We start from the raw sequence: 16720 nt of genomic DNA, 5'->3' as shown, positions 1-16720 counted from the left end.
AAAGCCAAGGAAGTATCCCAGATATAGTCAAACAAAAATTGTTGGTGCTGGTGGCACTTACTAATAAAAAAGAAGCCCCACAGCTGGTAGGTCTCTTGGGTACTAAACACAGCATATAACCCATGTGGGTGTTTTTTTGGCCCCCTTTAATCCAGGTGACCAACAAAGCTGCCAACTTTGAACAGGGGACTTTGCAGTAGCAGGCCTTAGAAAACAATTTAAAGTGGTGGCCTTGGTGCTGCTTTTAAAACATTTACAGTCTGTTAGCCTGATGCAATGACAGGTGTCCACAATCTCCATGCATGCTGACTGCAGTCTATGGCAACAGAAACTTGTCACTGGGGAAACCGAGCCTCTTCTAAGTTGAACTTTAAATTGCTTGAGGCAGCCACCCAATATAACTCTTGGAATGTAACTTCTTGCTTGCTATTGTGGACGGGTAGAGACTGTGTGTCTTAAGGCCAGAGCACTACATGCGATTCCGTGACTTAAACTGCCCACTCTTACTTGGGTGCTTAAAAACCCTATCAATGAATTGGGGCAGGCTCAAAAGAGCTTGATTATCAAACAGAAATGGTACATTTGAAATCAAGCCCAGTTGGAACCCCAAGGGACCAGCAGGCTTCATGAAAAAAATAGCTAGCTTATTACAAGGGTCCAAACAACCCACAGGGGATGCTTTGGCTTCTCCTCTGGCTCGCCGGGTCCTAAGATTCTGCGATGTGCCTACTAATGGTATGGCGTGGTTTACTGAAAGTTCCATCAAACAAAATAGGAGGGATCCTCTTGACTGTAGTCACCATCAGGCCAGTAAGTGGTCATCTTTTGACTGAGGCTGAACATGGGCATTACACTCAATGGGTCAAACTACATGCAGTGGTGATGTCCATTTGGGCCACCCCATCACCATATCTTGCTACATTTCACCAACTCACAGGCTATTGCCAACAGCCTAGTCATCTGGTCAGGAGAAGGGCAACTTAGTGACTGGACTGCTAAAAAAAATCCCCTATGTGGACCAGGCACGGTGGCTCACACCTGTAATCCCAACACTTTGGCAGGCCGAGGCAGGTAGATCACCTGAGGTCGGGAGTTCGAGACCAGCCTGACAAACGTGGAGGAAACCCATCTCTACTAAAAATACAAAATTAGCCAGGCATGGTGGCACATGCCTGTAATCCCAACTACTTGGGAGGCTGAGGCAGGAGAATCGCTTCAGCCTGGGGGGTGGAGTGCAAGTTGTAGTGAGCTGAGATTGCACCACTGCACTCCAGCCTGGGCAACAAAAGTGAAACTCCGTCTCAAAAAAATAAATAAATAAAATAAATAAAAATCCCCTATGTGGAAACAAGGACTTGCTGCCTAAAAGGGACAAATATATGTCACTCATGTGGACCCTGATGCTACCCTTGAAAGAAATATGTCGTTTTTTTGATATTTCATTATATTTCACTCTGACCAAGGAACATCCTTCACTGGCAGTCTCTTGTGGAATATAGTGGACTTTCCATGCACCCTGTTATTCACAGGCCAATGGAGCCACTGAACAATGAAACAGCCTACTCATAAAGTAACTGAAGGATATCAAGATGGCCTGTTAGTGAGGTGGTACCAACATCCGACTAGGGTATTATGGACCTAAACACTGTACTTTAGCACAAAGGAAACACAGCACTGCAATGCATAGCCCAATCCCTATGATAGCTGGGGAACATTTGAGATCCCAGGAGTATGTTAGGTGGGAGCACTAACCTGTCAATACACTTTTTCCACAAGGATGTGGCAGCAAAGACCTGGAAGCATAACACCTCCCAAGCTGTGGCCATGGCGGGTAACATGATAAGATGTTAGATATGACATCCAGGACCTTTCTGTCATAGTCCACAGGGACAATCTGGTCCTGCTAGTAGTGAACTACCCTAGCATTCCTAATGTCACAGTGTACACCAACAGACCCCAATCCCTGGCTTACATGAGAGGACACAGCATCTGTCACATAAAAGGGTGCTAAAAATGCCATTTTAACTTAACTGTGGCAAAACGTCATGATGAAAACTAACATAACCTCAGTGGGTGGGTCCCATTGGTGACGAAGGAAAGAGAATCAACTAGTGCAAGCCTTCTGTGTAGGAGCTTCATGAACAGTTTTGTATGGGAGAAACTGAACTTATGCAACTATACCACTAACGAGATTTAGCTGGCAAACACCAATGCCTCCCTACCCATGAATGGGGTCACTGAATAGTAAAATGGGGGAAAGGGTGCTATGTGCATCTAAAGGCTACATCATTTTCCACGGGCAGTGTAGGAGTGACCCAAACAGAAGATGGGCAATGTCAGGCCTGGAAAGTGGGCAGACGGTGGGATCCTGTACGTTGGGCATGCTGGGGGATGCCGTTACATATCACTCCTAGAAATGAGATGCACCATAGGGCCAGCAGCCTAAAGCTGTACACCAGACTTACTCAGGACCTACCAAGAGGTTTTACTGACTCTGGGTTTAAGTGCTTTATAAAATCTTTGGTACCATACGTAACATTGCCTTGGCAGCCCAGCAGATATCCCTTGGGAAGGTTGTTTTAGACAACTGCTCTAAACCTGTTAGCACAAGTGGGAAGAATACATGCGATTGCCAACACTTCCTGCTTTATCTAGATAAACACCTCAGGTATTGCAGACACAAACACAGATCTGGAAGCAGGTCCGAAGGATCCTTCTTTGGTCTCTTTAACAACTTCATACCCGGATTACTAGGATCCTGGGCTGAGTCAGTGCTCCAGGCAGGCCTGATCATCCTGCCTGTGGTCCTCCTGGGCACAGTGAAATGTAGTCTGGCTATGGCTCAACAATATTGCAATGAGATTATGTCAGTCAGAGTGTTATTATATCCATCTAAGAAGACAAACCTCCTTCTCCTTTAGATTCAGAGAAGTCTGTGGGCATAATAAAAGGACTAGCTTTGCTAGCGGGGATACCTAGATTGGAGGATAAACTACGGGACAACTCCTTAGGTGGCATTAGACTAAGCCAGTTCTTCCCTCTCTGGCTTATAGTTCTCAAGAATAACTGTAGAATGTGCTGATAATGCAATATCCCAAGAAAGGGAGGCAATGGCTAGAACAGCCAGGAATGTTCCTGTCTGCTCCTCCAGCTGCCCTAAAACAGAATCTCAATGCTTCAGCCCAGTGTCTCACGTTACTCTAGGGTATAAACTCAGAGCAGGCTGTTTTCTGGGGTCCCTCAGCTGCTGTGCAAGTTGGGCACATGCAAATAAAATTCTAACCACCCTAGGCAGCTTTTCTGAGCCTTGGGAGATTGGCTTGCAATGCATCCTAGACTTCTGTTTTCCTGTGTTGCCTATCAATAAGTAATAAATCCATTTCACATAAAATGTTGTGTATCAATGTATTCTGTCTCCTGGCCTCAGACAAGTTGGTAACCTGCACACAATAAACCTGCTTCATAGAGTTCAGGGAGTTAAGCCTGTTTATAGATTTGGAAGGCATCAACATATAGATGATATTTAGAGACAGAGCTGGACGAGACCACCTATGACGTGAGAGTTTATAAAAGATATCAGAGTGCTAGCCTTAGGGCATACTAACATTAAGAGATCTAGAAGAATAAGCGGATACAGAAAAGAAGGATGAAAAAGGAGCAATCAGTGTGTGAAGCTTAAGGACATGACAAAACTAAAGAAAAATGAACCCAAAACAAGGCAGGTCCACACATTTAGAGCTTTACAAACCTCACTTAAAAAAAAAAAGTAATTGATGAATTGATTTCAGTTGTTGGATGCCACAACACAGACTGCTACATCACGTTCATATCGCTTCAAAATTTTGTCTAAATTTTCCTCCACTGTTTCTTAATTCAACAATTGTATTCCTCTGCAAAAATATCTAACAGGGCAGTATAAAGAAATTATTTTCACAAAGTTAATTTTTTTTCAGTGAAAAGGCAAATGTATATCTTCACTGGGACAACAGAATCACCCTCAAAAGAAGTGCCATAAGCTCCAAAAACACACCTACTCATCTACCTACATGTGAGACCATATACTTGACTCTTCTGTTACCATGGATGACCTATTCCCAGTTCTCGCAAAGGCGACCTCCTCTATACACTAGTTCCTATCCTACTTGCAGCTACTAAGGGGCCCTATTTTAACAACTCTCCCATCTCTCTCTCCTGAATCACAAATGACGCCTTTTCTACTGGATCTTTTCTGTCAATATAGAATTTATTTATCCCATGTCAAATCAAGCCAAAAAAACTCTTCTGTATTACCCTCCAGTTAGATCCTTGTTTATCCTTCTTTCAGAAAACTTCTCAAAAAGTTATCTATATTCACTTTTCTTTTTTCTGCCTTCATTCTGTGAGAGTATGAACACAATCTAATCAGGTACTCATGGCCACTTCTCCTTGAAACATCTTTTTTACCTGGACTCCAGGACAATTTACTGGCCTAATTTTCCTCACACTACTCAATCTCTTTTGAATGTTGAACTATCCCAACATTCAAATGTTGAAAGTATCCCAGGGCTCCAACCTTCTTATATGAACTCACAACCCTGATCATTTTATCTAGTCTCACGGATTTAAATAACACCTATACATTGATGATGCCTCCAAATCTGTATTTTTGCCTGGATTCAATATTCATATATTTAAGTACCTAATCAACATCACTACTCAAGATGTCTAACAGGCTCCTCAAGCCTATTACATTCATACTGTATTTCTTAAGCTTATCAAACCTGTTCTTCCTATTCTCCACTTACTTCAGTGGCTACCCAACTTAAAATCCCGAATTGTATCCTTTTTCCCCGACACTCCTAATCCCCTTCCCTGCTTTACTTTTTCTCCACATCAGTTATCACTCTATAACATGTTACATGTTTTATTTATTTTCTTTATTATCATTTCCCCCAATGGAATGAAGGTCCACAAGGCAAGGACTGTTGACCATTTGGTCCAGTTGTAACCCCAGCCCAAACAACTGTACTTAGCTTATAGAAGACACTCACTAAATATTCATGGAATAGATAAATGTACACTAGTGAGACTATATACTTGTCTACAAGTGGCACTAGTGGCACATTAAGCTCACTTACCTCAACCATATTTTTTTCCAGCTCTTTGCGTTTGCTTTCCTCACATGCCAGATTTTTCTTCTTGAGATCAAATGCGCTTTGAGATTTAGTATTAACTCGCTGAGCCTCTGCAAGAGCATCTTCTAAAGATCGAAGTATACCTCCAATTTCCTATAATAAAATGCAGTCAATTCAATCACTTATGTAAAATTTGTTCATGTTGTCATTTTATTGTATGAGTTCTGTAACAAATAAACACTTTTTTATAAGTTATTTCATTATCTTACTATAAGATTAACAAATCAATATGGAAGACAATGCCCAGTGAATCCTAAATAGTTACTATATATAATTTAGTACGTTTTTCACAGAGTATATTATCGCTTCTAATACATATGTTCAGACCTTATCTTTTCTTTTTTCCAATTCTTCTATTTCATGATTAAGTGCTTTTATTTTTTTATCATTCTCAGACAATTCTTCCTGAAGCTTTATAACTTTATCTTGCATTTCTTTTAATTCCTCAGCTGAGCGTACTTTGGTATCTTCAGCCAGCAAAAACTGATAAGCAATATATAAACGACTCAAATGTTCTATTTCTCTCATTACTTTTTGGTACTCCAAGTAGGACGATCTTTCCTGAAAGGGAAGTCACGAAAAAAGAATAACTCAAAATTGTATTAAAAAAAAAAATTCATTTATGCAAGATAAAACAAATTTCTCATTACATAATAGATTTTGTCTTGTATTAAACAATTATAGCATTTAAATTGTAGGAAACTTTACATAACATTAGAAGTCAGGACTTTTAGATAGCATTATACCATCTCTAGTGAATCTTATTCGGCTATTTCTTCTAACATATACCTGGTAGTTGAGCTTAACAAAGAAATATGGACATAAGGTTCATAAGCTAGTGTTAGACAACTTACACACCCACCAATGATACACTATTAAATGGATTCTGTAGTAGTATTATCAAGATGCCTACTCTAATATACTTTGAAGCACTACTACAAGCACTCGCTCACATCATTACTAAACATAACTCCCATAAGGACCTACTGGGACCAGACAAAGTAATAACTAAAATCCTTAATTTATACATAAAAAAGAAATTCAGAATGATTAAATGATCTGTCCATGTTGTCAGATTTAGAAAGAAATTGTGGCAAAATGAAGTCTAGGACCTAAGTTTAAATTCCTGATCTAGTGTTTTCTACTAAATCATACATACAAAAAGGGTACCTTCAAGATTACAATTTTTCCAGTAAAATTTATACTACTATATGGATTCACAAGACAGCTCTGAGTAGTACCAAATTTCAATAAGCATTTAATAAATTCCTAAAAGGATAGCTTTAAAAACGTCGTTTGGCTGGGCACAGTGGCTCACTCCTGTAATCCCAGCACTTTGCGAGGCTGAGGCAGGTGAATCACTTGAGCCCAGGAGTTCAAGACCAGCCTGAGAAACAACGAGAAACCCTGTCTCTACAAAAAAATAAACTAGCAGGGTGTGGTGGCATGCACCTGTAGTCCCAGCTACTCAGAAGGCTAAGGTGGGAGGATCCCTTGAGACCAGGAGGTGGAGGCTGCAGTGAGCTGTGATCACACCATTGCACTCCAGCCTGGGTGACAGTGAGACTTGTCTCAAGAAAAAGAAAATGTAGCTCATAAATGCATTCTTTGATGACATATTGTGCCATGTCTTTTGATGTCAGGAGCTGCAAAGATTATAGAGAAAATCCAATCCTGTTTCAATACCTTTTGCTTACAAAATACCCTGACAGCAATAATTATAGTGATAGCCCCTCTTATCCTGGAAATTGTTCACTCTACCAATGAGGGTGTCTAAGAGTGCCTTATCTTTAAGAAATGTTGTTCCAGTCAATGCTAACTAACTAGGAAAAATCCAGACTTGCTTAGCTTAAATAAAGTATTAAAATTCGGCATACCATTTTCTGAAACTATAAAAATTACTCTCCAATATCCTATGACTTAGTAGATAAGTGCATATCCTCTGCAAGCAGAACGCTGAGTTATGGAGTGCCAACTCTAATTCCTTATCTCATCGCAGGAAAAAAAAACCCCAAGAAATAGTATCACTATGTGTGTGATTTTGGATACATCGCTGACTTTGAAAGACATTCTAATAGATTATCCTCACATATACAGAATATACCTCTTTTAGTTTTTGAATGGTTGGAGTAATCTCTTCTTCAAGTATCTGGAAAATAAAGAAAATCAGTATTTTTGCATGTAAAGTACCATTAAAATTTATTTGAAAGAGAAGTAGCATAGATGACTATGGAAAACTGAACCAAGGAAAAAAATTTTTCCCTCTTTACAGCAAAAACTCTACATGCAAAATTACATTCTTCTCCAAAAATATTTTATATGAATTAAATTACCGTCTTAATTTCTTTCAGCTTAGCCTCCTTTTTTTCTATAGTTTTCTGTGCAGCTATTTTTTTGTATTCATACATCCTAGTTCCAGCTGCTTCTTCTATCATGGATAAAATCTGGAATGACAATTTTATTAATGTTTAGTATCCAAGACAATGTGTCCAACTGGAATTTACATTAAATATATCATTTTTGCCTTGACCTCACTAAACATCTTATCAAAATTTGGCCCAAATGAACCAAATAAGTTAAATACAGTAATTTCACACGAATCTTTTCCTGTAGGCTTTTTCTGTAGGAATGAATTCTGACACGAAACACCAGCTGAGCAAGACTCCTTTATACAATCAAAATCAATTTTAATATTTTGGCATAGTGCCAAATATTACACAAATATACAACTGTCTTTACTAATCATTCCTAAATAATGTTTCCAAAAATTTTAATAGAATATTTAAAAATTGTCTGAAAGATTAAAGTAATATCTATACCAACTATTTTTAATGTCCATAAATAGTACTCTTACCTCTGGAGGTTTCATATTCAATACTTTTGTAATTCGGCCCTGAAAATAAAATGGCAAACTTACTAAGATAACAAATTACAGAAAATGTTTATCTGTACTGTCATTCATGTTTATCTAGACTGAAGCTGCTGTATCTCAATATACCAATCTTTGGGGGGGGGGGTTCTTTCCTCTATAATTCTTCTATGATTCTACAATTTTGGAACTTTGCTATTCACTTTCTCACTTACCAGTGATACAAATTATGGAAGTTATGAAATGATACAAATGAAATAATTCATTAAATGATACAAAGTTAACAAGGATCATGTTTCTGAGACAGTTAACATTAAGTAGAAATATTCAATTTTAAAACAGGTAAATATAAAAAGAAATTTCAGCATAATTAAAAAACTTTTAACATTTCTTTGAATGATAACCCTCCAGGATAATTTCACAAAACAGATGACATACTTCTAGGCCTCAAACAAAATAAAATATTTTACATCAATGCCAGAAAACCATTAAATTTATTCATTACCAAAAACAAAGCAAAACACCTGCACACCCAGGTCTCAGAGAATTGTATTACTAGAATGTAGATTCACTTAAAGTTTCAACTTTGAAGGTGTGTAGTGGAAATATTTTTATTTTGGTCCCACTGAGATGCTCCCATTGACTTTACTGTAATTATCTCAAAGGATAGCTGAATGGGTCAAATGAAATAATGTAAATATAAGATAAAATCAGTCTTTACTCCTCATTTGTGTGAGTCTCTAAGAAAATTACTCAAACTTTCATACTTCAAATATTAAGATGCATTAATCCAATAATTTAAAAGGATATATCATGGCTTTTTTTTTTTTTTATAGTTAACATGTATTGTTCTTTTAGTGACAAAATAAAAAGTCAACAAAAATTACTTCTAAACATTCTAGAGGAGTCAAAGGTCTATAATCCAGCAGAATATATCAGTGCAAATAACTAAACCACATTTCTAAACAGATGGCTGGACACAGCACAATAGTAAATAAAAAGCATAAAATCCAAAACATAAGGTACTTCTATTTTAATTGCTTAAAAGTAAAAAATGTCAAAACTATTAAGAAAGTGATATAAAGACCTCAAATGAAATACCTGCATGATGAGAAAGTGAGGGTTGTTAACATTAAGGCCAACAGAACAGAAGAGATCCTGTACTCTGGTGTTGTTGGCATTGACTCCATTGATTAAATATTTATTTCTACCACCAATAACCACCTATAAAAGAAAACAATTTTTTAAATATTAATGTACATGCACACCTTGTGCTAGGATAAATTACTAAGTATATTAGCTTACGTTTATTTGTTCTGTCCGACTAGCAGTAAACAAAACCAATTCTGCATAAACAGTGGAACAAGTATGACATGGTCAAAAACACTAACTTGAGTCAGGACAACTAGTGTCTAATGCAAGCACTTTTGCTAACTAGTTATGTAATTACACACAAGCCTCTTACCCTGGCCTGCACCGGACTAGGTCTCCAAGGTAACTTCTAGCTTTATGTTTCCAAGTATATGTAAAACACACTTTTCTAGTTTCTTTCTGTATTTTTCTACAGAGGCTTTCTCTACTTTTCAACAGGAATAGATGTCAGACAAAGTAGCTTGACACCAATTCTTGACAAGATTCAAAAAGCTATCAATAAAGACATGATTTATGACCATTTAAAAGAAAGCATAATCGTGGAGCTTCAGTATGGTTTCATTAAGTCATCCCAGACACCATACTCTACTATCACACTTAAAAATTGTCATTTATTGGGTATGATTGTCTCATCTACCAGACTGAAGTCCTTAAAGACAAGCTGTTTCCCATTCTTCTAACTGTACATCCCAGTACATTCAAGAACACCCAATATACATCAGGTATTTAATAAATATTGAATAAATGTTTGTTCATTTCTTTTCCTGACAGGACTACTAGGTTGGTAGTTCATATATTAATGTATTTGAAGAGACTTCTCTGACAAAAATTTTATAATTTTGGTGAAGATACAAGTTTATGGCCTGAATGAGGACAGGAACAATTAGGTAGATTATTAGTAAGAGACTTAGTGACAATTCCTAAAGGATAAATATTTGATGGATGCCTAATGACATGGAACAGGATTCTGTCCTAACGTGGCCTACATTTCTTTTTTTTTTTTTTAGTCAGAGGCTTCCATTAAAATAGAGGAGAAAATCTGTAAGTGATAAATGCTAAGATGGACAGTAAATAGGAGTTGACAACATTTTTAAAAACAAAATCTTGGGCCAGGCGCCGTGGCTCACACCTGTAATTCCAGCACTTTGGGAGGCCGAGGCAGGCAGATCATGAGGTCAGGAGATTGAGACCACCCTGGCCAACATAGTGAAATCCCATCTCTACTAAAAATACAAAAAAAAAAAAAAAATTAGCCGGGTGTGGTGGTGGGCGCCTGTAGTCCCAACTACTCAGGAGGCTGAGGCAGAAGAATCTCTTGAACCCGGGAGATGGAGATTGCAGTGAGCTGAGATGGTGCCACTACACTCCAGCCTGGGTAACAGAGCGAGACTCCATCTCAGGAAAAAAAAAAAAAGAAAAAACCTTGACAAGCTGAAAACACTGCCTGACTACATTAATAACACACCAAAAAAAAAAAAAAAAAAATTGAGTGGTTTCAAGTAAATCTAATATGAATCCACAATGTATTATGAACACTCCAATGCTCTATTGGAAAAATAAAAGTAGAATATCTAAAATGAAAGAATAACTCCAACTAGACCAATTTTGGTACACCCAATCTAAGGTGCCATTAAAAGAAAGAAAGATAGATGAATGCAGGAGCAGGGAGGGAAACTGGAGCATACTTGGTATAATCAGGCAAGTGAAGGAACTAGGAACAAACATCAAGTGAAAGACCTGGCAAGATTTCACTTAGAACTAAAACACATATACTTGCAGATCATTTAAACACTGAAGTAGGGAATAAGTTAGATTCGCTCTTGGTGCTCTCAAGAGGACTAGGATTAATGAATAAAATTTGAAGACAGCAGACTCTGACAAAACTTATAGCGGTAACTTTCTAATAAGACCTGACCAAAAATAGAATGGGTTCTCTCAGAAGATTGAAAGATCTCAAGTACACAGGTGTTCAAGAACAGCCAAAGAAGATTCAAGTATGGTTTAAGATTTCAGCATAGGTGAGTGCTTATATTGGATGAATAACTTTTCAGCTGTCTCTCAATCCTCTTAGTGATAGAATGTGCATGATCAAAATTTTAATATAAGAAAGACATTAAGGAATCTAGTCAGAATTTAAGGCACCAATTTTGCTCATGAACTTTCTCCAGCACGTTTTGCAAAGGTAAAGGGCCAAAAACCACATTAGACATAAAAGGTCTTAAGATAGCCAAATGTTTAAGTGCCACTCACCTGCCTTGTTACTGTGATTTCGTCATGAACCTCAAATCCTAAAGGACTTTGCTTTTTGTCAGAATTATCAAAAGTGATTGACACAGAGGCTTTGGTAATACCAGCCTGCCCATTTTTGTAAACTAAATCTTGTAAATTAGAAGCCCGAACCTAAAATAAAATATGAAAAGTGTATCAATTACAAAACTTCCTCCTGTACAAAGCAGCACTAAAAATGGGTCCCTTGCTGTTGGAAAACCCAACAACGTAGTGTCCATTAAGTAGACAAGGATAGGCAGCTGCATCCTCTGGCAAAAAAAACAAGGAAAATAGGCAACAACCTGCAATGGACACTTTTCTCTACAGAACCTTTTCAACCCTGAATTGAATTGTTTCCTATTCATTTTTTAACAAAAAGTTACTTTGCAAGATATAAGGAAATACCGTCCCAAAGATTTTCACCAGTCATTCAATCCATTAATAGGATTTGAAGAGGCATCATTACACAGGGTTGAAAGTACTCTGGAATGAGACTGCTTTACAGTCAGAATGCCTGAGTTTTGAGGCACTGTTACTTCTAAACATCTCTAAGTTTCTATTTTCTCATCTAAAGGAGTAATATTACTTTCCTTAAAAGGTTGCAGTGAGGTGTAATTTACAAAAAGTATAAAAACACAAATGAAGAGAACATGGGAAGTCTCCAAAGTTCAGTGAGGATTCTCCTGCCAACTTAAATTCAAATAAATCAGAAAGTTTACACTTTACCTGAGACAGGTTGGAGATGCCCAGCAAAAAGCAGATGGAGTCCAATATGTTGGATTTCCCACTACCATTTAAGCCAGTGATAGCATTAAAGAGGGGGTCAAAACCATTGACTTCAGTCCTCTGAGCATAGGACTTGAATCCCTCTAGAATAATTGACTTAATATGCATTTTCGATACTGTCTTGGGTCAGCAAACCTCTGACAGGAATCAAACAGGCCACAAACCAGTTCTGTACGAAACAGAAATAACACCACCTAAGTGGAATGTAAACCTGGAATCATAATGAACACGAGGCAAAAACAGCAATGATAGGGTGATAGAAATAAAACAGCCACTTGACAAACTGTCTTGTCTGATGTAAAGACATCGTTCATCTACTCAAAAATATACCAGAGTTAGCCACTATCTGGAAATTAAACCATTCAACTGGGAAGTCTTAACTATTTCTTCTATCCGTTTTTCCTGGCTTGCCTTCTACTTTTATCATACTCTACCTAACAAAGACTACGGATTATTACATATCCCATTATCTTTTCCCATAATGTGCTTTTTTCTGATACTGACATAGCTTACTCTCTACCGCACTCACGTCTTTGCTCAAATGTCACCTTACTGGAGTCCTCCCTGACCTCCCTATGTCACCTCTCCACAATCCTTCACTCGGCTTTCTTTTTCCTTCACGGTACTTAAAGCTGATAGTAGACGGTCATTACTTGTAAGTTCCTGCAGTATCTTCACCTACGTCCGTCATTGCATCCCCGAATTGTGCTTGACTCCGGGAGGAGGGGAAGTCATTTAAGTATTTACTAGAAGATGAGATGTATCTCATATTCTCCAACTTCTTGCTTTTACTCAGGCTGTTACCTCGCTTCTCCAGGCCTGTCTACACCTCTTCGCCCTACTCCAAGGTCGAATAGAAACGAGCCTTTATTTCTAAGGATCGCCTAAGGTCCCTCTGCCACTAGTCCCCCTCCCTACAGCCCCCGCGCCCCGCCTCCCGCCTCCCGCCTCCCGCCTCCCGCCTCCCGCCTCCCGCCTCCCGCCTCCCGCCAGGATGTCTGGCCGGGCCCAACCGGCCGTGCTCACGCACACGCCTCACCGCTGCCTCACGCCAGGGGCTTGACGCACCCCGAAAGCTCCTACGGGTCACAAAGGCGGTGAGCAGGCCAACTCGCTAGCCGGGGCTGCTACGAAGCGAACTTCACCATATCGGCTACACCTGCCGACCGCTCTCAACACCCGCGCCGGAACTATTTATTCCTTTGAATTTCGGCGCGAGCAAAGGACCCCATCTCCATTGCTTATTTCCTGTGCTGGTGCCTAGGAGCTGCCTGTCTTTAGGGTTCCATTTTTCCCCTACACTCGAAGGATTAAAGCCGCAGGGCAATAGGAATGAGAGTCTCGATAATAGTAGCTCCGGGGACTCCCGGGCACGGGCCTGGGCACTACAGGAGCAGATAGTGTATGTTCACACCGGCGTCCGGCACGCTATGGTCAGCCCCACACCTCAGCCCCGGGTCCTCGCGCTTCGCCAGCCTCGCCCCGCCTCGGTCCCTCTAGTCCGCGTTAGGCACAATGCAGACTCCGCCTTCTCGAGTCTGCGGTACTCGCTGTGGCTTACTTTTCTCCCCTGAAAGCGACAGTCAGGAAGTGGAGAGGCATTCTGTGAGTGTTCTCGTCGGTTCTGTTTTGGAAGCCTCAGAATCTTCTCGGGTTGGCTCAGATTGCTGCAAAATAAAAGCTGTACTTCGTTGGGGCCGGAGAGGCACCGTCCTTTGGCGGACTCTGGCCTTCGTCCTGGCTCCCCCCCGTGCTGGCTTCGGACCTCGCGGAGCGTTTTTATCTGATGTTTCTACGCCGGGAAGGGATCATAGTCTACCAAGAGCTGTTTCGAGCCCAGAGGAGAAATTGTGTGGTGCTAAATAGCTATTCATCTCCCTTACACCGGAAAGCGTTGTAATGATAAGCCGACCTAACCTGTCGGGGATTTTTTCTGGAAACCTTTTAAGACAGTTCATGTTATTGAGTTCTGAGTGTTAAGCTATGTTGCAAGGGGCATTTTAAAATCCGCGTAGCAACCCTATGAAATCAGAAATTGCCCTTGTTTTACAAATGAGTTAAATGAGCCCAAGTAAAAGGTTAAACAGCTTGTCTAGTAAACTGGGATTTGTTCCCAGGCGGTCTAGCTCCAGATTGCATGCTTTTAAATACATACTAGGCTTCACGCATAGGATCTAGTACTATTAGTCGATCCTATTATTAGTATGTATTGTTCTTTAGGAAGAAAAAAGGTGTCAGGATTGCTCACGTTTCCAAGCACGTTGATACTAAAGAGGAAGGGCTTAACTCCGAATGGGTATGGTGTTACCCTAGGTGAGGTACAAAAAAATGGTGTGGGCAACAATGCTATTTTGGAATGGCTTGATCCTTTTTGGGTTCCATAACAAAATATCACAGACTGGGTAGTTTATGAACCACAGAAGTTTATTCTTCACATTTCTGAAGGCTAGAATGTTACAGAATAAGGTGTGTTTAGAGAGGGGTGCTTTCTGTTTAGTGGATAGCACCTTCTGGCTCTGTCCTCACTGGAGAGGCAGAGGCCCTCCCTTGGGCCTATTTTATAAGGACCTTAATCCCATTCCTCACTTCCCAAGAGGCCACTTGCTAAAACCATCAGTTTGGGAGTTAGGATTTAGACCATAGCGTAGGGCATGTTTTTAAAGTTGCTTTCTTGGCCCTGGAATGGCAATGCAGTCATCTGAACTGGTCTTAACCTACCAGGAACGGGCCTATATTTTGAAAATATTTCTCGTTAAGGGAGTAAAATAAGTTTTATGAGTTTTTTTGTTTAAGAAAGGATTCATTTATTTACTCTGATATACTTACCCATTTCTGTGATGTCAGCCATGGGTAGTGACCTAACATTAATTCAGCAGATATCTTTGTCTGCCTTGATTCCTGCATTCCCTAGGCTCCACAGCTATTCACTTGTATTGATTCTGTTAACTTTTACACATTAACTTTGAGCTGTGTCTCCTTCTTTTTATCATTTTATGAGTAAAGAATTTTAATTTGCCAACAAATCCTAATATGGACTTTGTCAAGTTGTGAAATAAAGTGATTTTTGGTATGGAAATATGTGTTAAGACAGACTCTTAGTCTTTGCCCTTTAACAACTAGCTGATACACTTACGTCAAATGGATGAAAACATATACAAATGCACTGTTGTTGGATAAGGACTTCTGGGTGGTTAGAAGAATGTGCAGATCTAACTACTCCCATTAAGACCATTGATTAAAATGAAAAATGCTTATAAAGGTGGAGATCTCTATCAGTTTTAGTCTTATTGCATGCCAGAAGCACTAAGGAATTGCTGCTAAATGTAGGACAAATGGGCTTGAGGAAATCACTGATGACTAACTTGAAACTCTGCCTCCTGAGATCACCACAGGTGAGTGGAAAAAACCAAGGCACAAAGCCAGTAAAGCCCCCTAATTTGGAGATGCGAGGGGTAGAAACAGAGATAGAGTATAGGGTAGGTGCAGTATACAGAAAACACTGTTCTTGCTTCGTCACCATGGATTAAAATCGTTTGAAAGCTTCGACGCTAGCAGGCAGTGTTTCAAGCGGAAATCTGGCAGCTAGTGGAGTCTGAGTCCTTATATGGAAGGCATCAATACCAGCAAGGACACACATATAGCCGTAAAGCAAGACCTAGGAGAAACATTTGGTACTCTACTCTCCTAGGGAACTGGAAGGAACCTGCTCTCTCCTGGGTATACTTTCCTAATTTTAGAGTGCTAAAGAAGCTCTTCTCACAGTGACCTGAGTGATTCCTTTCTCCTTGGAACAAAGGACAAGAAAAAAATAAAGGACTTTACCGCAGAAGTAAGGAAGACTCATTTTGTTGAGAGATTATTTTTAGGTTCAAGGAAATGAATTGATAATGACAGAAAGTTTATATTTTTACATTGGATTGACTAGCAGCACTTTTATTTTTTTAGAGAAGGAGTCTCTGTCTCAGGCTGGAGGGCAGTGGCCTGGCAGCACTTTTTGAATACACTCATGCACCACATAATATTTCAATGTCCGATTACATTATATGACTGTGGTCCCTTAAGATTATAATGGAGCTGAAAAATTCCTATTGCTTAGTGATGTTGTAACATCATAGTGCAACATACTACCCTTTCTGTTTAGAAACACACTTAACATTGTGTTACAGTTACCTAGGTTATTCAGTACAGTAATATGCTATAAAAGTTTGTAGTCTAGGATCATAAGGCTATAATATCTAGGTTTGTGTAAGTATACTTTATGATGTTTGCACAACAATGAAATTGCCTAATGAGGCATTTCTCAGAATGTATCTCGTCGTTAGGCAACGCATGACTGTATTTTATTTCTAACGCCATATTATTTGAACTGTGGGTTCACCGAATATAACCTGTTTGACAAACTTTCAAAGAAACACAGCTAAGTATGATTTAAAATGAGGAATAGAAAAGGAGGTTATTATATTCATTCACC

The 16720-nt window shown here is 39.3% G+C and overlaps 1 protein-coding gene across 7 annotated transcripts in view; it reads right to left on the bottom strand.

The window, feature by feature from the left end:
- Positions 1–13782, bottom strand: part of SMC2 (structural maintenance of chromosomes 2) — a 45265-nt gene extending 31483 nt beyond the window's left edge. For 2 of the 7 annotated variants that reach the window (XM_054500666.2, XM_063649771.1), the window contains exons 1-9: positions 13289–13782; positions 12190–12418; positions 11446–11595; positions 9145–9267; positions 8029–8067; positions 7508–7618; positions 7279–7323; positions 5502–5735; positions 5118–5267 (exon numbers count right to left, since the gene is read on the bottom strand). In XM_054500666.2, the coding sequence (XP_054356641.1) occupies positions 5118–5267; positions 5502–5735; positions 7279–7323; positions 7508–7618; positions 8029–8067; positions 9145–9267; positions 11446–11595; positions 12190–12357 (1020 nt within the window). In that variant the 5' untranslated portion in view covers positions 12358–12418; positions 13289–13782. The other 5 variants (XM_054500662.2, XM_054500663.2, XM_054500667.2 and 2 more) reach the window with 5 other exon arrangements.
- Positions 13783–16720: the final 2938 nt, after the last annotated feature.

This window comes from Pongo pygmaeus, chromosome 13, assembly GCF_028885625.2.
Source record: "Pongo pygmaeus isolate AG05252 chromosome 13, NHGRI_mPonPyg2-v2.0_pri, whole genome shotgun sequence".
Lineage (NCBI taxonomy): Eukaryota > Metazoa > Chordata > Mammalia > Primates > Hominidae > Pongo > Pongo pygmaeus.
Note: the sequence above shows the minus strand (reverse complement) of the source record. Positions and strands in the feature narration are given on the sequence as shown.